Here is a 22302-nt window from a genome sequence, read left to right as displayed (position 1 = left end):
GATATGCCTTTTGACCCCCTATATGTCACGCTGGATCCAGAAATGCCTTATACCCCTATATGCCACTCTGGCATATAGGGGGTTAAAAGGCATATCATGGGACAGAGTGGCATATAGGGGGGTATAAGGCATTTCTGGAGGCAGAGTGGCATATAGGGGGACACACTTACATACACACACATGCCGATTTTTTTCGTTTTTAACAAATACAAAAAACATTATACAGTACAAAAAATAAATTGGTTTACTGACCTTCTACTTCTCTTGACTTCCTGGTAGCTGCACACTGTTCTCCTTTATGCTGACAGGAAGTCACTGACCTGACATCCGGTGCTGCACCAGTCTGAGTGCGAGGGGGCGGAGCTTCCACCTCACGCTGCTCCCATCACTATGCGGCCATCAGACTGCTGGGAATGTAATCTAAACGGCCGCTGCGTGCTGATGCCGCCGGCCGGAGCAACTTTGACACTTTTTTTTTATTTATATGGTAAACTGGATCGGCTTGCCATATAAAGTAAAAAAAAAAGTATTAAAGCAGAGCCGGCCGGCGGCATCAGCACGCACCGGCCGTTTAGATTACATTCCCAGCAGTCTGATGGCCGCATAGTGATGGGAGAAGCGTGAGGGGTGAAAGGTCAGTGCGAGGGGGCGGAGCTTTCACCGCTCACGCTGCTCCCATCACTAGACGGCCATCGCACACGGCTGCTGGGTGCTGATGCCGAGCGGCCGCTTTGATTAGATTTCGGGCAGCCTGGGGGGCAATTGCCCCCCTGCCCAGCCCGCCCCTGGCGCCGAGGGAGGCCTTCAATGCCATTTGCAGCCGCCCAGCCCACGGACCTGCCGGCCCACCGGGAAATTTCCCGGTATCCCGGTGGGCCAGTCCGGCCCTGATAATGCTATCGGAAGAATTAATACATGAAAAATATATCCAGAAGCACAGACTGAGCTCTTATTCTTTGAGCAGCCGCTATATTCTTCTCTGGAAGCTTGAATTCTTTACAGAGAGCTTTATTTCTGTTCTGATGGGAATATCCATAACACCAGAACAGTCTGTGGTCTAGCTGTACAATATTTATTCAGAATATTTACCTAATAATCCCTGTAGATACAGAACGCCGAGCAGATTTCAAACCAGGAGAGTATAACGGTCTAGTTTAGAAATGTAGGAACATAACGCAGTATGTATGTTAAAAAGAAATAAAAGAGAACTGACATTTAGAAACAATGAAATGTTTCCGATCATTTACTTCTTAACGAAAGCTGAAGCACGAACATTTGCAAGGATTTAAAACACTTTATGGTCCATTAAAAATACATTATTCTGCTTTCAAGTTCCTTCCTAGGCTTTTGGATCTAATAAAAATATTGGATTCATCATTCATTTGTGTTTAGTCAGCAAAATAAGACTCGCTTACGTGTGGTAGGTGTATATGGGTACGACCAAACAATCCCGATCCGAATTCATAATGTGTAAAGCTCCCATTGCTCTGTATAGATTCTAGATGGAACCATGTAGATTACGACACGTTTGATTCCCTACCCATGGGCTCTCTCATTGGCAAATGCCTAAAACATTATACATACATAGTGCAGGGAGATTAACGATCATAAGACGTGATCTGCCTACATACACCTGCTTCCATCTTCTTATTAGTGGAGGATAGGAATATATATATATATATATATATATATATATATATATATATATATATATATATAAGTAATAGGAATGGTTGTGAGGCATCTTTTGGCATCTTCTAGCATACTAGGCCATATGGCCCTTCTCCACTAAGATTTGGTAATCGCTTGCGAGGGTTAACTGTAGCTACAGGACCATATGGACCAGTACATGAGCACAGCTCCGAAGGGCATTGGGAACAAGACCATAGGCTTCAAGCACCAGTTACTCATAGTCAGAGCAGTCACCCAAGACTCAAACTCCAGATCACGCTGAGCACAGCCTGAAATGACTACAGGAAGCCTATGACTCAATGCCTCACACACGGATCTGTGACTGCCTGGAGCTATACAATATATATATATAGTACAACTAAATATCAAATGGAGCCCATAAACTGCATAAACTGGAACGCTTCCAGTAGTTTAACACTTACAGTGCTGTGGAAAAGTAATTGCCCCTTCTAGATTTCTTATGTGTTGGCTTATTTGTCAAATTTAAATGTTTAAGATCAACCAACTAATTTGAATGTAAGACAAAGAGTGTAAAAACACAAAAAATCTTCCAAAAAGTTCCACTTTCGACTCATCAATTCACAGAATATTATCCCAAAAGTCTTGGGGGTCATCAAGATGTTTTTTGGCAAATTTCGAGACGAGTCTTTGTGTTCTTTTTGGTCAGCAGCGGTTCTCTCTCCTTGCGACTCTCCCATGGATGCCATTTTTGCGCAGTCTCCTATTGTTGAATCCTGAACACTGACCTTAACTGAGGCAAGCGAGGCCTGCGGATCTTTACATGTCAGTCTGGGTTAGTCTTTTGGGACCCGAATGAGATGTTGATGCGGTTTTGGAGGAATTTCGGTGGGTCGGACACTCCTGGGAAGGATCATCACTATTCCAAGTTTTCTCTATTTGTAGATAATGGCTCTCACCGCGGTTCACTGGAGTCCCAGAGCCTTAGGAATCAGTAACCCTTTCCAGACTGAGAGATGTCAATGACTTTGTTTCTCGTCTGTTCTTGAATTTCTTTACATCGCGGCATCACGTGCTGCGTTTTGAGACCTTTTTAGCCGACTTGATTTTGCAAGACAAGTTTTATTGATGTCTAGATTCAGCAGGGCCGGCAGTAATCATGCCTGGATGTGTCTAGTAAAATTTAACTCAATGATCTCAATTAAATTTGGTAAATTGATTGATTTAGTAACTAAGGGCACAATTACTTTTTCACATAGTGCCAGATAGGGTTAGATTGCTTATCTGAAATCATCTTTTACAAACTGCATTTTGTGTTTACTCGGGTTATTTTGAAGGTCTGAAACACTTAAGTGTGACAAATATGTAAAAATAGAAGAAATTTCAACTGACATTGTTACGGTTCAAATAAAGGCTCTCAAACTGCAGTTTCCGTATATAACAAGCTTTATTATTTGAGGGAATCTTCTAAAAAAAAACACCAAAATCAAGCTATTAAATACAACATGAAACGCTACAAATCTTTCTCTTGTGTTTCCGTAATAAATTGCTGTGAGAAGTACTTGTCCAATCAATAGAAAATGAGCAGCATGAATTTAATGGCAGGAGAGCGTCTACGAGCTGCATCTCTGATTGCCATTGATTGATTAGACTCTCGAGGTAAAGCAATGTTTTTCAATTGTTTTCAGCACAGAAGGGCTTTCCGTGAACCCCGGGCTGTGCGTTAACCGTGTGCGTCCTGATAATCTGTTTCTCCAGCTCTGGATGAGAGTTTGGCGTATGTAGATGGAGCCATCAGAAGGATAGGTAGATCATTTATCCAGTTAGAATTCTGTTACTGATGGCACCAGGCAGGGTGTAGAAGAACAAGACGAGGAAAAGGGTAAGAATGATTAAAACTAAGCCGATGATGATATACTTCTTGTAATTCCGCCAGATTAGGTAATACAGGCACTTGAAAGGATTCATAAACCAGGAAAAGGAGGTGTCCGGGCGGCTGCAAGAAACAACAGAAGAAAGGTTAATTACAGTATAGGATATAGGGCATTTAGAGCAAGATATTGATGTTTTATCAAATACATGCTATGGTTCTTATGGGTCGTATTATGATAGGATCTGTGTTGGGCGCTAAGGTCCTAACGCAGAGCGACATGGGGTAACGGGACATGCAAAACGGCTCCAGCAATCACAATGGCCGGAGGCATACCGGGGGGATAGATAGAAAACGGATAAGAAGGGAAGTGTTTTTAAAATATAATTGAATAGGTTACTTTAAATGAAACCATATATATGCGTTTGAATTGTAAATAAGAGTAATTTCATGTGATGACGAACTGTGGACACCTTAGTGGCTTCTTCATCTTTTGTGTTGATGGGTTCCTTAATTTCCAACGATCATTAATATACCACCAAGAAATGCCCTATATCAGTTATATTTTCTGCCACTAAAAGGCAGCGTTGGGCAGCAACGAATGAAGACCTCTAGCTGCACTCCATTGAATGCGGAAAGCAAAGGTCCTTCCATATCTAACATCATCTTCTTCGCTCCGGAACAGGATTGTTGTTGATACGTCGCTTCAGTTCCTCTACTGATGTAATTATAGTCAGACATAGAATTTGACAGGGGGACTGAACTGCAACGTATTGTGGCCTTTATTCGGCTGGCACTTCATTTTATATAAAGGGTGGCGGAAAAATGACCTTTATAAAAATAATCAAATCTATTCTATTGTGTTTCTAGAAGGGAATGAAGGGTGTAATGGAAGCGACCTTTCTCTAGAGATTTCACAGACGGTTTGAGGATTTGGAAGAATAACAGAGATGTTTAGAAAAAATGTTACAAAGCGGGCTTTGAAATGTGAAGCTCTCTCATTAGAATTCATAATCCCTGACGTTTCAGAAATCGGGACAGCCTTTCTAGGGGGGGTGTGGCTTGAGGTCAAGGAGGGGTGGGGACAGAGGTAGGAAGGGTGGAGTTGGAGTTGATCCCCCAAAAGTAGTAGTACCATTGAGAATAAATAAATATTGTACAATAAATAGATATAATTAAAGAATATTTTTTTCTTTCTTACTTTTATGCTTTTAAAAGAATAATATATATATAATTATAAATATAATGTAAGTATTTTACCTAATAAACATTGTATGCCCAGGACCTCATGTTTCATGCACACAATTCTTTGCAATGTATTGCCCCTTTGCCCTTTTTTTGCCCGTCTGCACCCAGCTAAGTGGACTTGCTTGTTATAAGTCACTGTTCTAAAAAGGAATATTATCAAACCTTTAATAATCCCCATGAATGACAGAGAGGTGGAGTACGTTACACTCGGGTGAATGTTCCTAAGTACTTGTGCATGGAATTAAAGGTTTGATTACCAGAGCATCGATAAATTGAGTTACTTTTCTATACGGCTCACTTCTCCAGCACACCAAGGGTTATACACAGTATAAAACTGATGATATGTGAGAAATCACAGCGCTTGTCTTGGTTAAAAATCTTAATTCCTTTCATCTTTACAGTTGAAAACATTAAAAAAAAACCATAATCAGACATTTATCTGCAGTAAGGGAAGAGAAGCCAAGGTGGGGAAAAGGCTGTTCAATGAAATTCAATATCATTCCCTCCGAGACTCGAGGTTTATTAATTGGTTTTGCGGTGATTTTATGCCATTACATAGGCCGGTGTTGCTTTAGTGAAATGAAACATCAAACATCAAATATTATTTTCTTTTCCCCCCTCAGCTCCATTATTTGATAACACGGTAGAGAAAGAAGCATGAAGAGTCGCTGCCTGGCCTCATTCACCATGAAAAGAGTCTCAAATGAACCAGAACGGATTATGACAACTCCTTCCGCTCGCCCCCCCCGCTAGAAAACTATGAGAGTGTGGAAAGTATTATCGCACAACATACATCATGAATGTAGCTTTAGCTCTACCTATAAAGACGGTCGGAATGTCCTTTTAAAAATGGACACCAATGGGTTCCACTTGCCGTAGTAAAGTGCTTTTGGCAAGTATCTAGAATTCATAACATAGAAGTAAAACAAACCTAAAGGATAGTCCTGTGCTGGGGGGTAACTAATAAAAGACACAATGGGTTATGAATAAGCATTAAGGAACAAAAAGAGTCAAGTGTAACCGCTCGCTGTATTTAGAGCTACAATGTATGGACCTTTAATAAAAGCTTCTGGGAAAGCGTTGCCGCGAGTTTTCTTTCTTTGCTGTTGCAGAGTTTCTCGAATGCCCTCAAATATTTAAGGAAATTTAGTGTAATATAATTTGTCATGTGTGTAAATTCTACCTGTAAGGCATTATTCACCGGCTGGGGACGCGTAGAACGGCTTGAACTGGACAATCCTATTCAGTGAATAATTTACGGAGATTACGAATAATGTCAGAGAATTTGTTTTTCTACTGATCTTGCACAAAAAACATTTAAATATTGGGGGTAGGTTGAGTCTACAATCAGTGGTCTTATAACTCGCATCACTCGTAAGGGTGATTTATGTAAATCAATTAAAAATGGTCGGTGCCGCTTTTCTAAAAAGAACGGATGACTTGCACCCATGTAGAAGCAGAGGAGAAAAATAAAAAAGGCCTTTTACGTGGGTTTTTATCCTATACAAACCAAGACCCCTTCTAAAACCTGCCACTTACTTTGGTTTCTCTAACGGCTCTGGCTCTTTTCGCGCCCGTCCGACCGGATTCTTCTCAGCCTCCTCTGCTGTGACTAAGTGAAATTCTGCTTCAACTTTACCCTATGTTTGTCCACAGAACAGAAACAAAAGAACTGGGGTTATATTAAATGGTTTGGAATGAACCAATAAATAAGTTCCCATTAACACATGAAATAACATTCTAGCTCTTACAGCATGCCATAGGCATAGATGTCCTGAACGTTAATATAAATTGTTGCTCCAACAAAACATTAATTAAGGTTAATTAATTAAGATTTAATCCCACCAAAACAACACAGAATCTTTTAAAAAGGTTTTTTTGCCAGTTTCTATGGCAACAACCTATCAAGATGCATGGTGTGACATCACTGCAGGTCCGTATGATGTCTTGGTGCTGTCTGCTGATACGCGAACAATGTCAACATTCGGAGGTCGGACTGTGCCGCCAAAATAAGGACAACAGGAAAGTATGAAGCTCTGCATAAAGGTGAACACCTGCTTTATGTGCAAAAAACTTACAGTGAGTTCACCGGATTTCACAAAAGGCCACCAGCCCCGGATACGCTTCTGATGAAAGATGGAAATTTTATTTTCGTCCTTCAAGGGAGCCGTCATACCCAAGTCACAACTCTTTGCGACCTTGGCTCCTCGGTGAAACCCGTTAAGATTTAGTTCCATAGAACCTGTTAATTTAAGAAAAAAAAACATGTCTCCACTGAAACGGTACCAAAAAAGTGCTGAAGAGTACCAAAGGGCTTATGTTGCAGCTGAAGAGCCAACAGACACAAAAATTCACTGGCAACACATATAAAATAAGTAAATGCCTCGATTGACACCAAGTGGGGAAATGAAACATATGACCATAATACTGTAGGGTGTGAGCGGGACAGGGTTCACTAGTATTTTCTATTGTGCTATTGAGGATTGTCATAATCTTATTCTGCTTGGTTTTCATGGCTCAGTACAAATAGTTTTAATCATACCTAAGAAGTCATCAGAAGAGAGCCTGTCAAAATCCCAGACTTGGAGGACGAGCACGGCTGGTATTTTGCGTTCGGTTTTTTCCAAGGAGAAAATGTTTTCCCGTTTACTGATTATCATTTGCTTTTCAGCCGGCATATAATGGAACGGGAACACGAAACGCCAGTTAAAGTTTCCTTCGCCGGTTAGAGAGTTGTAGTGGACGTCGGTCTCCTGGCTGTCATCCTCAAGGCCCTTCAACCACCTGAAACGCAGGTTTAAGCCATACAAGACAACTTATACAAAGTCAGCTGATCTAGAAGATCCTGCAACCCAGTTACACAGAGCCCCATCTAATGTCTGAACACTTTAGTGGGGTCCCATATGTTGTCCAGCTGGTGGCCACACACTATAGGATGATAAATACCAGTATATATATATGAAATGTTCACTTGCTGCTAATATATCCCACCGACAGACACCATAATAACAGGATTATCAGCGTTATTCACTTCATCTGTCAGTGGTCATAATGTTATGGCTGATATATATATATATTTCTTCATATATTGGGATGTCAGTGTAATGTGGCGCATGTTATTTTGTACATGTTAATGAAGTAAGCATTGTGCATTGATTCTTCCACACTTTACTAATTAATACTAACAAAATACACACACTCACACACACACTTACCCTTTAACATAAATATCACTTGATTTCTGCCCAGTGAAGATATTTTCATCTTCCAAAATAACATCTTCAGTGTTCCAGATTATTATTCTCAGTTCATATCTACAGAAAACAATCAACAGGGTGATAAAATTACAATTTTAAAGAAACAGTATATTATACTAGATATATACAGATGTTAATGGTATAAAATGTTAAAAGTGCCCCAAAAGGATGCAGCAAGTGGGGGCCCCTGGCCACCAGCAGAACTTAGGGCTACTGGCCCTTTTGCCCCATTGTTAATTTTCCCCCGGCCTCTATCACTTTAGAATTATCTAAAATCAAACCAAAAATTTCAAATTTAAAAAATGCTCATTTTAATTTTCGCTGAGCTAGCATTATTATTCTTAGTAATATAACATTATTAGTATTCTTCCAATCATTGTCATTCATCTATAAAGCCTCAGCACATATTCGACTCGTTATTAAATTAAGCATATTCAAGGACAGGTTTCACATAAAGGTGTGATTAACTAATTAATGAATTCATTAATATTAGGTAATTACCCTTTTGGTTTTCGAGGTGAAATATCAACAGGAGGTCCTGGGAGCGGTAAATCAGTGGGAAACATGTCTACCCACATCTGAATACGTCCCTTAATACAAATTAAAAACAAAAAAGTATGTAATTCAAGTAATGGAATATTCAATTGCTTCTTTTCCCACAAAAATGCATTGATGTTATTTAACGGCACCGCAAACTGAACAACGTCGTTCAAACCTCAAACGTATGGAATAAAATCCTAACTAAATACGTAACTTCATAGATTTACATTTGTGTTATATTAAAAACGTGGCCATCTAGTTTTATTAGCCACAAGCAGGCCCGGACTGGCCATCGGGTGAGCCGGGCCGGATTGACTTAGGGGCTGATGGAGCTGCAGCTCCAGGCCCCTACCTTAAAATAGGCCCAGTCAGGACCAAACTGACTGGGCCTATGCGGCCTCTACGGCCGCATTAACACAGGGCATAAGGGGCACCTTTAAGGGGTCAGGAAGCCCCCACCAGGGCCGGCCTTACGGGTGTGCGGCCGCACAGGGTTTAAATTAAAAGTAAGCCCTATGCGGCCGCAGACCCCTAGACCTGCCCCTTAAGCCCGCCCAGTTGCAGTTGCGGCGGGCTTAAGGGGCAGGTGCCCCTTATGCCCTTCGTTAATGGGGCCGTAGAGGCCGCATAGGCCCAGTCAGTCCGGTCCAAGGTAAGTAGGTTGAGGGACGGGGGTGCAGTGAGAAGGGGCAGAGGGGGATTAGATAGTGAGAAATGGGGAGAGGGGATAGATAGTGAGAGGGGATAGATAGTGAGAGGGGGTACATAGTGAAAAGGGGTACATAGTGAAAAGGGGGAACATAGTGAGAAGGGGCAGATAAGATGGGGAGAGGGGGTAGTGTGAATGCGTATGAGAATGAATAAATGAATAAATGTGTGGATGAATTGTGTGAATGCGTATGACAATTAATGAATTCATGTGTGGATGAATTGCTTGAATGATTTGTGAGACTGAATTAATGAATGTGTTAATGAGTAAATGCAAAGATGGTACATGAAGGGTGGGCTTTAACAATAAAAAAATAAATAAATATGGGCTGCTCGGGCTTAAATGCCCGGGCCTATTTTTTGTCCCAGTCCGGGCCTGGCCACAAGAGATTTCTTCAAAGTCTCCTCACCCACTGAATTAGAATACAACACTGAACAATACATTTTACAGGGCCATCTCAGCCCTTGACTCTGGAGAACCTTACCAGTGTTGGCCTTCATAATGAATAATGAAGCGAGAGTCAAAACCATGACTCTCCTGCCAACTCTTCCTTAATAGACCCCAACATGCTCGGTGATACCGCCGACACTAAGAAATGTCATGTAAAAAAAAAACAAGTTCCCGACATATTTCGCTGCCCTGTCACCTTAACACAAAGTATATATTATAGGGGAATATACAATATTTATTACTTAATAGGAGTCCGATATGTGGGAATGGAATGAAGACCATTCTGTGTTTTATATTGGGTGTTACTACCTGTTCAATTCCAGGTTTATCTCGGTGGTATAAAGCCCTGGTTTCAATATGCTCGGGAACGAGATTACAGCCAACTCCTGGAATATCAGACCAAGAACGCAAGACTTTCAGAGCAAGGTGCTCATAAGATTCGACTTTCTCATCTATCAAAACAGAGGCAAGAGAAATAGATCAAATTATATCACACAGAGAGGGATGATCCGTCTTAATTATTAAATACAGTCACTAAAAAAACAACAAAAGGGAACGAGGAAGATTTCCAGAGAAGTACGTAACGGAGATTTATACCCATCATTCCCGCGACATGGTCCATTACAAATAATTCATAAAACATGAATTTAACATAAAGGCACCCAGAGGAACGTCACAAAGCATCCGGCAAATTAATCTTTTATTTTTGTGAATGCCATCGAGCAGAAGTCGTTTTTTGGGGGTACAAGCCCCCCAAAAAAAAAAGCTATTTTTTTAGTTGTGATTTTTGTTTGCTTCTGTCTTTTATAGCTGAACTTACTGAATATTATGAAGAGGCGGCGAGCCCGTGTGTGAATCTGCTGGCTTAAATGTGATTGGGGTTTCGACAAATTCAAATAGGGAGATTGTGCGTTAAAACGCCCAGCGGGGCCGTAAAGCCCTGGAACTTCCACAGGACAAATTAAGCTATTGCTAAGTGCTCCGCATTTCTTAGAAGTGATGTTGGATCTAAGTGTCATTCTCTAGCCTTAAACATTTTATAGTTCGAACAACACTATGGGACATAGATCACGGCCCTTTGGGATGCAGAGTATAAAAAAAAAAAATGTTAAAAAAAGATAAACACATCTAAAATACTTTCCTTAACCCCTTCATGACAAAGGCCGTACATGTACGGGCTCACAATGCATTGTTCTTAATAAGTTTAAGGACAACCCGTTGTCCTTAAGGGGTTAATCCCACAACAAGCATCAATTAATTCTATGCTTTTATGTTGAGACCAGGGCCTGCTGCCTATAATGCCGACCTGGCGAGTACATGTGAATGGGGGGCACGTAGCTATCCTAGGGCACTAGAAACCCTAAGGGTGGTCCTGCTGCAGGAAGGTATCCACAATAAACACAACGAACTAGTTCTCCCCTTCCCTGGTTAATATCACTAATAGGTTTGCATATGTCATATACAGATAAAATACAAATATTTGGTAAGTATGTACAGAGAAAGCAAGTAACAATACAAGCATGTTTGTGGCAGGCAAGGAATTAGAATGTAAGCTCTGTGAGATAAAGTAATGCGTAGTTATTTACCATCTTGGTCAAAAATGGTTTGTCCGGTAAAGATTTTGCTTCCGACCTGTATCTGGCCTGGGCGGAAGAACGGGCCGCTTAATTTGTTGTCTTTGCACAACTTGGTCAGGATCTCCGTTGGTTTAGTAGAGTCTCGCCAGGTATTGTACCCTTCTCTAAAAGACAAGGCAAGGGTTACGCAATAATGAAGATACAGACTGACATCTGCCCAAAACTCAAAGGAATCCGATTACATTGTAACGCCTCTGCTTCTTGTGGGTAGTTGTCGTTGTCAGATTGCTATTTTGGAGCCAATAAGGATTTTTCATCTTTATGAGGCAGAATTTGAAACCAACAACTGGATCAAAAGCAGGATGGAACTTGATAGAATTTTTTTTTTTTCAACCTAAAATACTAAGTAACTATACATGGACTGTACATAACATGGAATCTTCTTAGCTAGCCCATGGGACGCAGGTGCTATTATATAGTTTAGGGATCTGTTAAAAAAGTGAACTTTTTTACCTGCACTACTAACTAATATAATCCACAAAGCCACAGAGTCACCCAAAGAGATTCCAGCTCTTCCCCGCAAAGCAATACAGCATCATAAAACGATTTTATCCCCTAATGTTTCCAACGCACTATAAAGAAATACGTGATGTTTCAGGGGCGTTATTAAAAAATGGCCATACAAAAAAATACACAAAAAAAGTCATTTATATGGATTTTTCATGCAGGTTTGAGCATATGAAAAGAGGTTCCTCAAGTTTCTAAACAGACTGTCCTACAAAGTCTACTAACCTTTAAAGAAAACCAGGTTCACTTTGTAAGACACGTTTATTTTCATTAGGAGTTGTTAAGACGAGAGTTGTAAAGCAAGAAGAGATCTTACATTTCGTATTGACTTTGCAGTCCGCAGGTTGCCCGGTGTCTGCTGTAGAAACGATTCTCCAAATCAATTTTTGTCTCTCCGATAAGGTCGTCTGATCCGATCAGATCGTAGTCGTAAATCAGGATGGATAGCAGAGATTCCTTCGGGAAAGTGGCTTGTATTTCAAATGATCTAATTAAGTTTAAAGTCCATGTTAAACAATGTCTAACATTCCAAAAAAACAATGCAGCATTCTATTAAGAACAGTTTTTAACTAAAACTAAAATAATTAGGTAGGACTTCCTACAGGTTCTAATACATATTTATTGCTTATTTTAATCACTATAAGGCTAGGTTTCCACTTGGGTTTTTGTCCTGCTTTTTTTTCTTGATGAAAAACGCCACGAAAACTGCCACTGCATTTTCCTGCGTTTTGGCGTTTTTTCTGGAGTTTTTTCTGGCGTTTTAGCCTTTCTGTGGAAATTGCTTTTTTTGACCTTAGGCAGTTTTTCCAGCCTTTACAAGTTAGAAGTTTCACCCAGCTAAAAGGGATTAGGATAAATGGCAAGTATCTGCCCCCTGATGTCATTTACTTGGTAGAGTTCTACTTAAACGCCCCGGCGGACCCTTTTGTCTCTTTTCTGTGGTTTGTAAGGCCTGCTTTATTCCGAATGTCTGCTCCTCTAGGAAGATTGGCCCCAAATGATGGTGCAAATTGTTTGCTGTTGCTTTTGGCACGCAGGATCCAGTTGATGCGTCGCGTATGTTTGTTTGTAATGGCATGTTTGTTCCAAATGGTGTAGAATTCAATATGACCTTTGTTTTGTGTGAAACTGTTTGTTTCCAGCCTATTTCTCGTAGGACACACAGATACCGGGTCCATCCTCTGCATTGTAACTGTGGAAAAAACACCATAAAAAACGCCAAGGCAATAAACCCACCTGGCTTTTTCATGGCGTTTTTTCTCTCCCATAGACTTCTATTGGAGAAAAACGCCAAGATTTCCTTGCAAAAAACGCCAGAGTGTCAACATGCTGCGATTCTGAAAAACTGCCACAGAGCCCAAAAAAGCAGAAAAACGCCAAAGAGGACTGAAAAAACGCCAGACAGAAAAACGCCAAGTGGAAATGGCATTCTGCGATTTCCTATTGAAGAACAGCTAACATCTGGCTGCAACGTTTTTTCACTAAAAAAACGCCAGGTGGCGCTATTGGCGTTTTTATGGGCGTTTTTAGTTAAAAAAAACCAAGTGGAAACCTAGCCTAATATGGATTTATTTTGTGTACAAATCTGTAAATTGCATGATTTAGGAAAAGGACAAATTTGTTTTCCCCAAACTACATTTTTTTTTACTTTGCCTTTTTTTGTTCACGTATCAAAACAAACAACAGGTTTTTAATTGCATAACTCATTAAATAATTGTTATTTGAAATTCTACTGCATATTAGAACTATATTTTCGGGATTCATTTAATGAACCTAATGTAAGAGAAAACCAATTATATCACATATTTATATATATTTATATATGTATAAACACCGCCAATTTTTTTAGATTAACTAAATTGCGTAAATATCCTCTGTTTTTTAGAAATGCCTTTTTAAAAAACTACAAGAAGGTCACAAACGCAATGGTTTTGCTAAACCAGCAAAAACATACCTCTAAGCCACCCTCTTCGGCCATGTGAAAGGCTGGAAAGTATATTTACAGCATGTCTCTGGCCATCTAAAGGCTGTTAAGGAATCATGAGAGTTGTAGTCCAGGAATACCCAGTAAGCTACTTGCTGGCAACCTCTGATCTTCTACAAATTGTGCATTTTTGTGAACAGATACAGTATGAACTGGGGTTGTTCATACTGCCGTTACTCTCATACTAGCTCTTCTCAGTTATCTTACCTTCCAAACACTGGATTCAGCTGTTTTGGGATGTACTTATCTCGATCTTTTATTTCAGTCTTGCCCAATCTTAAAACTATATATGGGTCAGATTTACCATCCGGATCTGCTGGACTGAGGTTAAACCCCTAGTATAAAAAAAGAGAGAAAAATACATAAATGTAACGATCGGAAAAAGTAATAGAAATGGAATGAGGACCCAACTGAGATCTCCAGGTTAAATAAAATGCCCAAAAGATTAGTTTTGCACACAAAAGTATCCTGCTGCGTGCGCAATGGCCAATGCCATCCACCAATATATATATATATATAATGGCCAGTGCAATCAAGCTTTATACATATTTAAGATGGATTGTCTGATATATCTGTTGAAATTAAACCTTGAAATACGTACTGCCACAACATAAACTCTTATAAGGACTTTGACCGCGTGATTCTGGGGAAGCCCCTGAAGAATCCGTAACTGCCCATTATCCATGGAGCTGGACTCATCTGTGCTCTTGTAGATGCTGAAAGAACCCTTTTGAAATGATGACAAAACAGAGAGAATAATGAAAAAAGAATAAGAAGAAGCCAATACGCCTTCTGTTTCTATTCCTTCAGCAGACTGACCGAGCCTTAATAACTCAGACAATCATTCTGATGAATGAACTCCTCATTATATGCAAGATATCTTGGTGGGCTTGGCAAAAGACTAAGACAGAGAATATCAAACAAGGAAGAGCGGTTCAGAATAACAGGTATTACAGGTGGGGCAATGGCAGAACTTCTTTCGGCATGATGACAAATGGGTGAAATATAAGCTGGAATGGATAGGCTCTTCCCAAAGTCTGGTCCCCTCTGTCTCTCTTATCATTCACAAAAACCTTTGTGGTGTAAGAATCTTAGCAACGTCTTGTTCAGGTAAACAAAATTTAAGATGGCGCAGAAATGGATTTAAGGAGCAATTATTATGGAAAATTCAGTACCTAACGAATATCTACAAGGGAGCTGAGGTAACGCCATAAAATTAAATATTAAATGTGATAATATTATTTATTAGAACTATGTTTTCCTCTGCTCCATCCTATTAGATACATATCATGAATGTTTAATGTCAGTTTTACATCATTTCCCATGATCACTGAGTAAAGATTGCAATGGAATCCTAATGTAACAGCCAAGCAGGAAGTTGCAGTACACTTCCTGTCATCTTCCAGTCAACTTCTGGTCAACTTCCTGTATTGTTCTAGCAGACTTTGTAAAGCAGCTATTATCATAAACGTCTAATATAAAAATTAGCTATTACTTAACAGAAACACGACTGTTGTATGTAAGAGTAGGAATTATGATCATTTCGAACTTGACAGTTCTAATTTGAGACACAGTTTGCCTTAAAAAAATAAGATGATTGCAATTTTTTTTTCCAAGAAAGGCTTCGGTATAGCGTAAAAAAAAGCAATTAATCCAGAGATTAACAGTTTGGAAACCCCCCCCCCAAAAAAATGTACTTCAGTATAGAAGTACAGAAATTTGCCCCTTGGGGTGGGGGAAAGAGCTCCTTTCCTCCCTGACTCACAAAATAGTTAGTAGGGTCCTTCTATTTCCCCAGATGTCTTCTCATGGCCTCTCTTCCCTACATTGGTTTAGTGAGAGTATATCTCCATAATCACCATACGGTGCCCAGAGGGTGAAATTTACAAATAGCGTCAATTTAGGGCTATAAAAGTATCAGGTAAATACACTAAATCCTATAAACAAACGGACCCCTTTCTATTGCCCACCTTGAATTTGCCAACAACCCTATCATCGTGAACACTGTGGTCCTCATCCGTGGATTTGCCCCTCAAGAGTTCAAAAGTTCGGACCCAGTCTTCAAAATTCTGAAATTCGCCCTCAAGTTCATTATCATAAATCTGCCAAAAAAATGCAAATTTAGAAATTCCTTCCTAAGCATGGACGCCAAACAGCAGACGGACACATGGACAAACGAAAAGTGACAAAAAAGATAAAAAGTACACAATAAGAAATAGAAATGGAGCATTGTGAATGGAATATATTACAACTAACCAAGGTTCTTTTTGGAATATCAACTTTTTGTTGGATTGAGTCTATTGATAAATGTTCATTTTTAAAGGATGGTTGTAGAAATATAATTTGTAACATTTTATCCACATCTGTGATAATGATTATTGGGTCATAGGTTGAATATCTCTATTTTATTTTTTTCTTGCAATCCTAATGTGCCATCGTGTTCGTAAAAATTGTAATCTATCTTGAGATGAATTTATGGTTGTCTGGGTAATTTTACAAAGCTGTAAGGGATTTATTTTGCCCCCCTTGCTTGTAAATATATTTACACTGTAATAATTATGTTATAGGTTTCCAATCCTTTTATTTGTATTTCCATCCTTATTCTCATTGTAACCCTAGCTGGCGTGAGCTTGAGGTGGGGGATTCTAAAAAGCTGTATTATATAAATAATATACACAATTATTTAAAAGTGAATTAGCTCAAGTCATCTGTTTTACCTGTAATGTTGCAAGTTTAGGTTCATCTTCTTTAGGTTTCTTTTTAAGAACTTCCATACCCTTCTTGCCATCCTTTTTCTTTTTATCTCGATCTTCTTCAATGACTAAAGTCACTTGTCCCGGGGTTTTATCAGCTGCCAAAATAAAATCATTCACATTAAGCATTAGGCATTCTTCTACATTGGGATCTCAGGGTGTGTAATGGGGAAAGATTAGAACAGAAGATCCAGTCCATTTTTTTTTTTACTTTCGATGGTAAAATACTATCAGAAAGTGTCCAGAGGTTACAGATGTTTTAAGGGCAGTGCTAAAAATACTATCTTTGCCACTATTGAATGTCTAACCACTTCCTAGAATTAGTTATTTAACCAGGTAAAATATTGGTTCATTCATAATTTTGATGGGAACACTTAATTGCCATGTGACACAACAGCTGGGCACTGATAGGTTGTTTGCAGTGGAAACTCAAAAAATATTTTTTCAAGTTACTTTATTTTTTTCTTTGTATTATTATTATTATTATAATGCAATACTATTATTTTTATTGTTATTGATTTATACAGTACCATCCTATTTTACAATGCTGTATGTACCGAAGCATTAAACAGGCAGTAAACCTTAGTGGGTAATCTGTAAAATAAATCATAATTTGCCTCATTGATGTTTTTTTAAGAGCTACGGCAGCATTTCCTTAGAAAATGATGCTGGAACACTTATGTCCGAGACGTCTTATGATGTCACAGGTTCGGCGAGTGCACATGCATAACTAATGGAAGTTCACTTATATGCGTTCCCAATGCACTTTGGGAAGTCTGTATAACAAGAGTCAGCTGGACCACCTTAATGCTCTGGTGGATCTCATCAAAAGAGAGGAAAATATGAAAAAGCAGCACTATTCTGGAACCCCAGGGTCAGATGCCTGGATATGAATGTCAAATGCCAGGAAATGAATAAGGTCAGATAGCTTAACTCGTCCCCTATAAAAGCACACAAAGTCTTCTGTATTTTCTTAGCTTTATTGGAAAAGTCACAGAAATAAAGGCACTTGTTGGTTGTATAGTGTTGGGAAAGTGCTTCTCTAGAAGAAGGTGCTTTGTTATGAGTGGAAGTGCTTCTGCAAGGGGAAGGTAAAAACGGATTGCCTTGCAAGGGAGAAGATAATCAGAACCTGTACTCACAGAGGCTGCTGAGATAGAATGTCCAGGGGAGAGATACAGGGGAACAGGAAAAACACCAAGAACAAACCAACTACAGAAAAGTTGCAGGGGAGGAGGAATAGCCCAATCTCAGCTATGAGAATTGGAAAGTTGCCAGGGCAACCAGCCACTTAAAGGGAAAAAGGGAAATAACAAAATAAACAAACTTGTTCCATGACACTCCCCGTCTGGTATCTGGAGATACCACTATATATAAACTTATGTGGAACATATGTAAATACACAACAACAATACACAAGTCCACATTCTCACTGTGATGTAATGCCACTGGCTCCAGGGTTCCTTCGGCAAGGGATATCCGGTGGGTGCACAGTTCAGACTACCTGTGCGCTTCGCAATCCGTCGGATAGGTGGTCAGTTTTCCTTTTTTTTTTTCTTTCCTGGGCCTGATTGGACACTAGAAGGATAGTCTCTGTAATAGGCCTTATGAAGGTTTTCACAGTCCCTTGTTTGGCAACTCTTACTTCAACCTTGCGGATCCTTCCATCTGTGCTTGGGATGGTTTTAACGATAAGACCCATAGGCCACTCGTTTCGTGCCACCTGTTTGTCTTTTAACAGGACAACGTCTCCTTCTTGGATGTCTTGTTTGATAGCTTGCCATTTGTGGCGTTCTTGAAGCGTCACAAGATACTCACGCCTCCAACGGTCCCAAAATGTGTTAGCGAGGCACTGCACCTGCCTCCACTGACGTTTATACATGTCTTTTGAGTTAAAGTCTCCGACTGGAGTAGGAATGTCTCCTACCTTTTGCGTAAGGAGCATTGCTGGAGTCAGAATGCTTGGTGATTCTGGATCTGTGGAAAGTGGGACTAAAGGCCTTGCATTGACGATTGCTGACACCTCAGCCATGAACGTGGTTAGCACTTCATGAGTCAGTTGAGCCAAATTAGTTTTCAACATCATAGAATCCAAAATGCGTCGAGCTACTCCGATCATGCGTTCCCATGCTCCACCCATGTGAGAAGAATGAGGAGAGTTGAATATCCACGTACATCCTTGGTCATCAGTGCATTTTTCTGACTGAAGAATGTCTCCTTGTGTTTTGATCGTATACCCTTGTTTATCTTTGTTTCCAAGCTTCTCTTTGACATGGAAGTGATATGGACATGGTTTAAAGAGAGATATACGACCGTTCTCCAGTAGGTTTGTTCGTAGAGCTTTTACATTATCTGGTTTGCGTATCTTGTCAATACACACTTCGCCCACTATCACCCATCCTAGATCGAGCCTTTGTGCGCACGGAGCATTATGCTCCCCATTTCGTTGTTCACGGATTTTATGTGCTCTCATGATGTCTCTGCCAAGTAACAGCAAGATCTGGGCACTTCCATCTAGTGGTGGAATGCGATCAGCTATCGCCTGCAGATGGGGATGGTGGCGTGTCACATCTGGTGTAGGGATTTCGCTTCTATCCTCCGCCATATGATTGCACTCGATGAGTGTGGGGAGAGGCATCCTTACTTTGCCGTCCACTGAACATATGGTGTAGCCATTTACTCTCCTCCCTGTTGTTTCTATCTGCCCTGCGCACGTCCGGAGAGTATAAGGGGAGGTGTTATCTTGTATGTTGAAAAGGTCAAAGAATTCTGACCTGACCAACGATCGATTGCTTTGATCATCGATGATGGCATACATCCTTATGGCTCTTTCAGGTTGTCCGTCTGGGTGCACGGCTACAAGACATATCTTAGAACAAGATCTGCCATCACTGGCTTCCCCACAGACCTCGGTGCATTTAGATGCTACAGATAGGGGGTGTGTGCTTGGATCTTCTTCCTCCCCGCCCTGCTTTGTCACAAGGTTAGGGGCCTTGATTGTTTTAGTCTTAAATGTCTCTGGATGTAAAGCTGCTACGTGTCTGTCACTGCCACACTCTGTGCACTTTATAGCTTCTTTACACTCTTTGAATAGGTGACTTGTAGAAGCACAGCATTTAAAACAAATCCCCAATTCTTGGAGTAGGGCCTTACGCTCCTCTATGGGCTTCATTCTGAACCCAATACACTTGCTAAGCGGATGTGGCTTTCTATGTATGGGGCATTCTTTGTTAGGGTTTTTTGGTTTCTTGTTTCCATCGACCGACTGGTCTAAACTCATTTGAGTCATAGAGGACACGTCCGTTCTGTGGACGGAGATGGGTGTTCTAGTGTTATTGTACCTGGCTGCAGTATGTGTATCTAACATGAAGCTGGGGTCATTTTTTGACCGGGCTGCTTCGCGAATGAAACTCAAGAAGAATGAGAAAGGGGGGTAGGCAACTTGCTTCTCACGCTTATATTTTGAGCCTTGTGAAGTCCATCTCTCTTGGAGGCTGTAGGGTAGCTTTTCCAAGATGGGTTTCACTCCACGAGCAGCATCAAGGACATTGAGCCCTTTCAGGGATTGGTCTGTCCTTGAAGATTCCAGCTCCTGCAGCAAGTCCCCAAGTTCTCGCAACTTTGAGTAGTCTTTGGTTGTAATTCTGGGAAAATTGTCTACTCTCTTGAAGAGTGCGTCTTCGATCGCTTCAGGACTACCATAGCATTCTTCTAGTCTCTCCCATACTAAATCAAGACCCACTTCGGGGTGGTTAACATTTGCTGATCTAAGCCTCTTTGCATGTTCTGCAGATTCTTTCCCCAGCCATTTGGTTAGTAGACTAAGTTCTTCTCTTGCCGAGAAGCCCAGACTCTTGATAGCGTCTTTGAATGTGGATTTCCATACCCTGTAATTCTCCGGACGGTCGTCGAAGTTGGTAAGACCTGTCTGCACCATGTCACGCCGGATCATGTACTTGCCCATGTCTGTTAGGCCTGATACATCGATATGTCGGTCTTGTTCTGGTGTGGTTTCACGGAAGGGCCTTGTGTTCTCCCTTTCCTTGGCCTGGATGTTTGATGATCGCTGATCAGTGTGAGGAGCTGTTTCTCTATGCGTGGGCCTACCTGAGCTGTGAGACTGTTGCAGTATATCTATATGCCTACTGGCGTGTGGATCACCGCTGAGAACCTGGCTATCCCGGGTTGTGCGTACCCTTGAAAGAACAGCGTCTATTCTTTGTGGACCTAGAGAGTCTTCAGCGTCTGAGATGTCACTCAGGCAATTCCGAGATGGTGTACTGGTATTGATGCTGAGGAGGCTCCTTACATAGTTTGCGGTGCGTTGATTTATATCTTCTGGAGCTGTCTGGTCATAGGTCTGCTCCCCGCCGTCCTGTAGTGCGGCTGCTTCAAAGACTTCGGCTTGCGCTATGGCGGCGGCCGCATCCTCTTCCTTGCTTAGGGCTTCCAAGTTTGCATCTAACTCTGCCTTCCTACGTGCTATGGCAGCGTTGGTGGCTGCTGCGGCGGCCACTGCTGCCTGCTCCTCCTCTTCTATGCGGGCTCTCTCTGCCCTTATGGCCGCCTCTTTCCGACCATATTCGGCCCTAGCACGCGCGGCCTCTGCGGCGGCTCGTGCCTTGGTGGCATTCGCGCTTGCACTAGACACATTAGATTTCACTGATTTGCTTGACCTGGAAGAATGCCTGGATGTGCTGGAGCGCTGCGATGCAGTTTCCAGGAGGAGCTCCTTTCTTTCACTTTGCGCCTCCATAATGGCGGTCTGCACAATGCCGTCGCGTTCCCTATCGATTGTTTTTTGCAGCTCGCGTTCCCTCAGGCTATTAATTGTGTTGGTTCTTGTCAGATAGGTGAAATATGCTTGTGACAATGCTACATAATGTCTATGACATGACTTGATTTGAGTTATGGCTCGCTTAATGTCCTTTTCTTGTTCGCCAACATTTGTGGCATCACTCATTTCAATTTCGATTTCTTCCCATGCCTTTTCCAACTTAGCACGGTGCATCTCAATGTCAGCTTCATATTTTTCACAGGCTTTTTGTGTCAGTGTAACTGTTCGCTTAGGCCTTGCGCCTTCCTGCATCTGTTGCAGTTGTGTCGCTGTTTCAGTGTCTGACCTGTCACTCTTATGTGTTGTGTCTGGTGAGGGTCTGAGTTCTTCCATGCTGCAGGTGTGTGTAGGCCTTTAGCCAGTTCGTGTGGCGTGCGGTCTGTAACCTGTGTCAGCGGTTGGAGCCGTTTGGTGTCCTGCAGCAGTCGGCGTAGAGGTAGCTGTACTCACAGGTATCCGTAGCTCTGATCCCTATCTTGGCTGATGTCCAGTGGCGTGGCCCTTGGTAGCCTTAACCGTGGGGACATGCACAGGGGTAAGTATAACTGTTGTTCCTAACTTAGTAGCTGGGCAGAAGGTTAACCCAGGCAAGACACAAGAGTGATAATTCTGTGAGTAATACACTGAGCTGGGTTGCAGCGCTGGTGCCTTTATATTGAAGCTGTGGAAAGCTGGAGCTTTCTGTGCTGCTCCCAAAGCACATGGTATCCGTTTTTACTATTCTGGAACCCCAGGGTCAGATGCCTGGATATGAATGTCAAATGCCAGGAAATGAATAAGGTCAGATAGCTTAACTCGTCCCCTATAAAAGCACACAAAGTCTTCTGTATTTTCTTAGCTTTATTGGAAAAGTCACAGAA

The 22302-nt window shown here is 41.2% G+C and overlaps 1 protein-coding gene across 1 annotated transcript in view; it reads right to left on the bottom strand.

Annotated features, from left to right (window-relative positions):
- Positions 1-3465: 3465 nt before the first annotated feature.
- The window catches only part of LOC149305670 (fer-1-like protein 6), a 60229-nt gene continuing 41392 nt past the window's right edge, over positions 3466-22302 (bottom strand). The window contains exons 29-42 of the mRNA XM_089477284.1: positions 18781-21694; positions 16570-16703; positions 15823-15954; positions 14454-14579; positions 14060-14187; positions 12185-12355; positions 11311-11465; positions 10034-10176; positions 8527-8615; positions 7984-8082; positions 7311-7552; positions 6847-7010; positions 6308-6408; positions 3466-3646 (exon numbers count right to left, since the gene is read on the bottom strand). Coding sequence (XP_089333410.1) covers positions 3466-3646; positions 6308-6408; positions 6847-7010; positions 7311-7552; positions 7984-8082; positions 8527-8615; positions 10034-10176; positions 11311-11465; positions 12185-12355; positions 14060-14187; positions 14454-14579; positions 15823-15954; positions 16570-16703; positions 18781-21694 — 4779 coding nt within the window. The remainder of the gene's footprint in view (positions 3647-6307; positions 6409-6846; positions 7011-7310; positions 7553-7983; positions 8083-8526; positions 8616-10033; positions 10177-11310; positions 11466-12184; positions 12356-14059; positions 14188-14453; positions 14580-15822; positions 15955-16569; positions 16704-18780; positions 21695-22302) is intronic.

The sequence above is a fragment of the Sceloporus occidentalis genome, unplaced genomic scaffold (genome assembly GCF_023333645.1).
Source record: "Sceloporus occidentalis isolate IW3139 unplaced genomic scaffold, rSceOcc1.0.p SCAF_11, whole genome shotgun sequence".
In the NCBI taxonomy this organism is placed as follows: Eukaryota; Metazoa; Chordata; class Lepidosauria; order Squamata; family Phrynosomatidae; genus Sceloporus; species Sceloporus occidentalis.
Note: the sequence above shows the minus strand (reverse complement) of the source record. Positions and strands in the feature narration are given on the sequence as shown.